Source organism: Ctenocephalides felis, unplaced genomic scaffold (assembly GCF_003426905.1).
Source record: "Ctenocephalides felis isolate EL2017-DRISC unplaced genomic scaffold, ASM342690v1 CF-g0.4_SCAFFOLD_01380, whole genome shotgun sequence".
NCBI classification, from domain to species: domain Eukaryota; kingdom Metazoa; phylum Arthropoda; class Insecta; order Siphonaptera; family Pulicidae; genus Ctenocephalides; species Ctenocephalides felis.
The window spans coordinates 11,343-19,511 of record NW_020537534.1 but is presented as its reverse complement, the minus strand read 5'-3'; the positions used below and the strand labels follow the sequence as shown (position 1 = coordinate 19,511).

Here is an 8,169-nt window from a genome sequence, read left to right as displayed (position 1 = left end):
TAATAGTCATCAGAAGCCAAATTTTAAATTATATCATCCTGAACTGCGATATCGACGGTGTTGACGTTAGACCGCTCGAAAGCCGGGTTACTAACTTTATCAACATAAAAAAATGATTCGCGATTGCAGGGAATAAATATTAATTGAATTGAAAATAGTATCATCCTGAACTGCGATATCTACGATGTTGGCGTTAGACCGCTCGAAAGCCGGGTTACTAACTTTATCAACGTAAAAAAATGATTCGCGATTGCAGGGAATAAATATTAATTGAATTGAAAATAGTATCATTCTGAACTGCGATATCGTCTGTTTTGGCGTTAGACCGCTCGAAAGCCAGGTTACTAACATTTACATAAAATGATACGCAAAGTTCAAAGAATGAATGCTAGATGAAGATGACCCTTTTTTTCTTTTTACCCTTCGCAGATTTCTAAAAGAAATTCTGTATCTATAAAATTCAAATTCTTCTTGCTCTTGATAAAAAAAACTTGTTGAAAAAATCTGCTTAAATAGTGAATAAAATGAAGTTACTACAGCATAAGCGTGTCTCGTTAAAATTTGAAACCGAATGTTACGTGATATTTCTTTACTCAGGTTTCAAAATAGAAATACGATAAAACTTCTTATACCATTAACGCAAATAATCGAAATTACATTAAGTATGAACAATTATAAAAATATTTAGGAGAGATATTATTATCGTTAATTTATGCAATTACTATAATAGAAACAAATTTACTCAATCGCTTACTAATTTTCAAAATAAAATTTATTATATTTGTAGAGAAAACTTAGGAATTATTTTTCGTTCAATATAGCACCAACAAATTGAATTGAATTTAAAATGAAATCATTTAGTATCAATAATTCAAACATGGACTTTTTCTATTTTCCTATTTTTTTTTTCATTTATAATTCTGTTCTATGGGGATAGTTACATTGCTATTATTGACATTAATTTAAATTTATCCCCTTCATTTCTGTAACATTCTGTGTTGTGGGCAGTTGATTAAATTTATTATTGAAATTTGCATTTTCAAGTTCAATTGTTTTCACACCAAACTTCAAAGTTCTTTTTAATGCAATATTCAAGATTAAAATTTCATTCTTATGTAATATTTTTAAAATTATTTCTAAATTCAACATTTAAATTAAATTTAACATTTGGAAATTATTCTCATGCAAGATTTAATCGATAAAATCAACGAGCGTGTTTTGGTCCTAAAATGAAAATAACGAAATAAATTTATTTGAAAGATTTTATTGACTCGTTCCCGCGGATTCATGAGTCTTATAAGTCATCAAAATTACGTCAAATATATTTAAGATCTCGCGGTTTTCACTAACCTTACGAGTCTCCATTCGGGTTTTTCCTACCCTGATTAATTATTTATTTGTCAGATACCTATTGTTTCTTTTGAACAATTTAATATTAGGCTATCTGAAATGAAGGATTGGCACTATCGCCTGAAAAGTGGCACAATGGCTACACTAAATCCTTTAGGCATTTCGCCTTTATACTGGCATTTAAAGCCACATTAAAAATCGCGACGTTATAAAAAGATCAACAGATGTAAATTTACTCTTGATAGGATACTCAAAGTCATTAACTAGAGTCACTAACTTTTCAATATTACTTTCTGAGTCTTTTATATTATTACTTGATGACTAATCTTTACAATAATTTTACTTTTAAATATTTCTGTTATGAAATTCGGACCTGGCAATGCTCGTAATTGTTTTTGTTAAAAATGCTTAGTTAACAATATTTACTTGAACTTAACCTTGATGGTTACGTGAAGTCAACAAAATAATAGTGGTGTGAACAATAATCGAACTACCCATTGTTACAAAAATGTTACCCAAGTACAACCCAAATCCTAATACTTAAAAAAAAATTCAAATTGACAAAATATTATTATTTATATTCTAATTGACAAATAAAATTTTTTAAAAAAAAATTGACGACTATGATGTTCTGGTCTGGATATGTTGAAGGATTGGTTTTTCTTACTTGGGGAGTGAGCCTTAATCGAGAAGTCTGCGTCGATTTGGGTAGAGTATGTCCTTGTCCCTCTGCGTAAAGTCGCCTTTTCACGGGTTATTTGGTATGCCGCCACCTTTGATGCCTCTGGTACTTCGTGCCAGTCCTGATCCTGCTGGTTTTCAGCTGTTGCTGTAGCGCCGGATGCAAAATTTCTGTTACTCAGCTTCTTGCTCGACACTCACAGCACATTCAACACTGCACTTCACCACGAGGTAAAACCACCGCTTGACACCATGAAATGATATGAGTTGTTGTTGTAGGGTTGATTGGATTGGGTTGGGTTCCAAATGTAGATTGATCCACTCTCCAAGGGGTGCTAGATCAGTCCAACCTTGTTCTGGTGTCGTGGGCAGAGCTTAGAGTTTATAATAGAAAATAACAACACTGGTATGAGTCTCCTCAGAACCGTGAGCACTTTATATTGGTATAGGCTGAAAGATGTCTTTACGCAAAGTAGAATACAAACACTGAATCTAATTTCGACTATAACTTTATTTAATCTTTAATAACTTCACATCACAAACTAGCATAGATTCGTGCTAAGACATACTCTAAAGTCTCGACTAAGACATCACTGGCTAGACTTCTGCCTAAGGCATCACTAGTTAATACAAATAATTCTGACTCTATATATTATACATTGTACGTGTCAATTCTAGGAATGGCGTCTTCCGCGTTCATGTAAAGATCTTGGACTTTGATCAACATTGAACAATGAATTCATATTTTGATCAAAAGCACGTATGATCGTGTTATTACAGAACAGAACACAACGGAACAGAATCAAACATTAATTATAGTCGTCCTTTAAATTTCTCCCAATAAAAACATATCAAATATTATTAAATTTCTTCATCAGCAGTTACTTCATTTTTCTAATGAGGGTGCAAAACTTTTAAACACTAATCACAACGAGATACCATTAATTCTTGCTGGAGGTTTCAATGTCAATTTTCGTTCAGAAGAATCTCAACCATTAATTGATTTTTTAAATAATAAATTTAATTTAACAATGAATAATTCTCCATTTGAATCAACCACAAGATATGGCACGACTATTGATGCAGTTTTCTCCAGAAATGTACATAGTTTACAAAGCAAAATTTATGTCTCTCATTTCAGTTATCACAAACCTATTATATCATATATGAAATATGATAGCAATTAATCTATCGCTGTTGTTTTAAACTGTGTTATTGATATTATGTGATTATTAATAAATGATTTTTAAAATTCAAATATGATGTTTTTTTATTTTTATCTTAATTGCCTACTCATACAATATTAAAAGTTTTACTTTAATCGCGTGTGATCCATACGCGCACTCTTTTTTTAGATCAAGCCATTTCCAGCAATTTGTCCAGCATTATCATGACCTTATCAACTTTGTCGCAAAAATTTACTTAACAATTAGAATACACCATGAAGAAAGAAAGAAAAGCAAAGTTGATAAATATGTACTCCGCTTTCATACGAAAATTGCGCTTTTTAAACACCAATAATAAATATATTACATTTAAATAAATATTTCATTATTGCTTTCTAATTTCCCATAATAGCCTTAGCCAACTGTTCTTATTTTCAGTGAATTTTATAATAATGTTTGAATTTTATAATAATTATAATGTTTTATTTTTTTTTCTAATTTCCCTTAAACACCTTGTATAACTAAAATAAATAAATAAATAAATAGTTCATTACATTCATTAGTTCAACATAAATTGTATATTATATATAATGTATATTATATATAATATTTTGCCAACAATTTCGAACACACAGACTTTCATTTGACGCTTAAGCGATCGAGTTTGACATATCTCGGCCGCGAAATTACCCTCGTATGCCCTCATACCATAGAACATCTTTTGACACTTTTTTACTTGAGAAATTGAGACTTGTATGGGGACTAGCAGTCCATGAAATTGTATAAGGTCTATGTGTCTATGTAACCTATTCAACTATATTCATCAAGGCAATACGATCAAAAATGTATGCTTCGAGCGCTATCACGGAATAGTGTACAGCAACTCCCGGCATTATATTCACGAACCGAATTTTATCACGGAATTAGAGACAAACGCGTAGTTCACCAAAATGCCGATTATTTCTATAAATAACGTTCTACGACGAAAAAATCTTGTTTTATAATAATCTTAAAGGTCTAATTAATAAAATATAACAGATTTAGTTCGTCCACTTTCCTATTTTCTCTAAAATACGTCTTTAAAGTCAAACGTCCCTTAACATCCCGTAATATGGTACGTTTACCTTAATTAAAATTTTAACTAAATCGCCTTGCATTAAAAATTGGATTAACACGATAGAGGGTTTGAGTTACATTTGGCACAAATCAAAAGTAGTTTAGGGTTTTAGTTACTTGAACCAGAAATTTTAACCAAGATTCGTTGAAGAATATTTTTAGTTGCATAAGGAGTCAAGGGGCTTCGAATACTAATCCAAGTTGTTACTCTTTTGTGCCTGCCTTTAGAACTTTGCTAGTCAACAATTTATCATCTCGTCATTCACCTTCTGCTAATTGCGAAATCGATGATACAACCGGGTTACTTGCCACATTTTGAGTGTTTTTGCATAATGAAGATGTTTTGGATACGGACTCTCTGATCAATAATGTCTAAAACAAAACCTCTCTCTGGAAGTTAAAAATAATGAAATATTTTAACATGCAATATTGTTACGAAACCCCTCTCCATATATGTCTAAACTAGTGATGTGCCGACTCGAAAATTTCCTGATTCGAGTGATTTTCCTGATCAGAAAAAAACCTGATTCGAATTATGATTCGAATCAATTCGAATCAAGTTCATATATGAACAATTATAATTTAAGACAAGAAATAATATCACTTTAATAATTTTAAGTTGAAAATAATAAAATATTTTAACATGCAATATTGTTACGAATGTGTGGGTGACAGCCCATACACACATGAAAATTACATAAAGCCACCCCTCTCCATATATGTGTAAACCATCCCTGATGAAGAGTGTGGAAGAGTCCGCAAGTGGAAGTAGTAGAATATACGCCCTCAGGGGTGACAGTCGGAAGAATCCTTCTTAAGCATTAGTCCCTAACAGTTGTTTTGGTAGTGGTAGTAATAGCCCAAGAGCATGAGTCCGATATGAGTCGAAGGGATGAGCTCGGTGTTGTGCGCGAAGTGTTTTATAATTGATGTTGTGATAATGTAAGCTAAAGGAATGTTATGAGGGACAGCGCATCGAAAGCTGTCCCCAAACCGAAAGTAAACTATTAATTAAAATGTGACTAGTGTGTGATGTGAATCGGGAGCCCGAAGTATGGACACGATAGACAATGGTGGTTACAGATAAGTCTAGATTCAAGTTGTATAGTTCAGATTGAGATTAGTATAAGTATGTAAATATGTGAATATAAAATATTGTTTAGTTAAGTCACGAACAAAAGCTCTAATATTTAGTTTTTCAGCAGTGCGGGATAGAAGATAAAAGTAATATTTAAGTAACAAATGATCAAATAATTAAATAATCCGCAACTAGCAATAAAATAATTCATAACAAAAGGGTTATAAATAAAAGAATCCGTAACAATAATTTTAACTTCCCGCAGGGTAAGTTATAGTAATTGCAAAAAAAATCGAAAATGAAAAACCGTTTCAAAGGTTTCAGAGAAAATTTGTACACACATACATACATATACATCCATTTATTTTAAGGTATGTTGAAATATTAATTTTGATTTTTATTTTTTGCATGATTACTATAACCTACTCTATGCGTAGTTAATAAGTGACCAATAATAACAAATATTATTTATAACAAGTTTTAATTTTTATGTTATACATATGTACATAATTAAATAAAAAACAATTTAATTTAAATAATAACACTATATATTCATTTAATAACTTCTGCCAGTATACAATATTTGGTGAGCAATGAAGTAAATATTATATTTTATTAGTCACCACAAATATTTTCAAAGATATTTTATAAACAATATTTACCAAAGCATCCTGCACGAATGAGAACGTCTGCTATTTATAATTATAATGTCTTACTGTGTTTAAAATGATCAGTTCTCATGATTGTTTTGGTTTGAATGGCATTTTAATCGATGTTTAGATTTTAATGTTTTATTACATATTTCACTTTTATAAGGATGTTCTACAGTATGAACAGTTTTATGTTGGTTTAATTGGTTGGTGTAGTTGCGAATGTTTCATTGCATGTGGCTCATTAATGATTGCTTTCTCTTGTGTGTACAAATTCATGTTGTTTCAAATGTTCTTTTAATCTGAATGCATAATTGCATATCTTGCATTTATGCAGTCGTTCTCCAGTATGAATCATTAGATGTCGGATTTTATGCTGATTTAAACTTTGTTTAGTTGCGAAAGTTTTTTTACATACTGCACATTCATGATTACTTTCTTTAGTATGGACAAAATAATGTTGTTTTAATTGGCTTTGTCTTGTAAATGCTTTACTGCATATTAAGCATTTATGTGGTCGTTCTCCAGTATGAATCATTAAATGTTGTATTAATGTTTCTTTTCTTGTGAATGATTTATTGCATAATGCACACTTTTGAGGATGTTCTCCAGTGTGGATCATTTCATGCTGACTTACACTATGTTTAGTTGCGAATGTTTTTTTACATACTGCACATTCATGATTACTTTCTTTAGTATGGACAAATTCATGTCGCTTTAAATTGTGTTTTAATCTGAATGCTTTATTGCATATCTTGCATTTATGTGGTTTTTCTCCAGTATGATTAATTAAATGTTGGTTTAATGGTTGTTTTGCTATGAATGCTTTATTACATATTTCACATTTGTAAGGACGTTCTTCCGTATGAATCTTTTTATGTTGGCTTAAATTACTATTTGTTATAAATGCTTTAGTGCATATTTCACATTTGTAATGACGTTCTTCTGTGTGAATCTTTTTATGTTGACTTAAATTACCATTAGTTATAAATGCTTTATTACATATTTCACATTTGTAGTGACGTTCTCTTGCATGAAATTTTTTATGCTGACCTAAACAACTATTTGTTATAAATGCTTTATTACAGGTTTCACATTTGTAAGGACGTTCTCCTGTATGAATCATTTTATGTCGATGTAAGGTGCTAATTCTTGAGAAATTTTTATTGCAAATTTCACATGTCAAGGGTTGTTTCAAGTTTAGGGTAGCTTTACGTTTTTCTAAAACTTTTTTAATGATTTATTACATTCACTTGTATTATCCACTAAATCACTTAACTCACCAAAATGATCAATATTTTTGTTTTTACTGGTGTCTGCAAGGTGCTCATCAATCGATTCATGCTTAACCTCTTCGTCAATTGTTACTTCAGATTTTAAAAATTGCTGTAGACATATTTCTTCATTTTCCGTGTAAGAATTCTCATGGAAACGAGCTTCATCTTGATCATCAATTTCTTTTTTGATTTTTTCGTCTATAGTGACTTCAGAATCTAAAAATCGCTGTTGATATATCTCCTCGTTTTCCATGTAAGATTCCACGCCGAAACTTCTTTCATCTTGATCATCAACTGTTTCTTGTTTTATTTTTTCGCTTATTTTTATCTCAAATTCTGAAAATTGCTGTAGATATATTACCTCGTTTTCTAAATATGTTTCTGGAGTAATGTCATAATCATCAAGTTCTTGTTTAACTGGAGAATATTCCTTTGGTTCAGTTTTAATTATTGGGTTTGAAATTGTTTTCTTCGGACATTTTCGGCGCTAGTCGTTTTTCATAAACAAACCAACAGTAATTTATAAAAAATTAAGAAAGCTTTCAATTTGTATGCTTTGCATCAATGATAAATATGTTTTAATATACACATATCTATTAATTCGTTTTGACTTTGACATTTGATTTGAGTCTCACTTCGCATAAGATTGAGATCAGGTGTGACAACACTCAGTACGTTTCATTTATCATGGACCATGGACCATGGACCTACATCCTCAGTATAAAATCCGCGTTCACAACGCTTAGTTCCAGTCACGAACGCAAGGTGCAAATTTGGCGCTAGTGAGCCGATGTCATGTTTGACAGGTAAGTAATCCACGAGCAATATATACAAGAAATGTCAAAACATGA

At 31.0% G+C, this 8,169-nt stretch overlaps 1 protein-coding gene across 1 annotated transcript; it reads right to left on the bottom strand.

The window, feature by feature from the left end:
* Positions 1 to 6,285: 6,285 nt before the first annotated feature.
* LOC113369496 (zinc finger protein 724-like) lies at positions 6,286 to 7,167 on the bottom strand. Its single transcript, XM_026610218.1, has one exon. It carries the CDS (start codon positions 7,165 to 7,167, stop codon positions 6,286 to 6,288), a length of 882 nt encoding a protein of 293 aa, XP_026466003.1.
* Positions 7,168 to 8,169: the final 1,002 nt, after the last annotated feature.

What these genes read in the sequence shown, in the direction of transcription:
- LOC113369496 (XM_026610218.1), bottom strand. Translation starts at nt 7,167, where the DNA reads ATGATTCATACAGGAGAACGTCCTTACAAATGTGAAACCTGTAATAAA.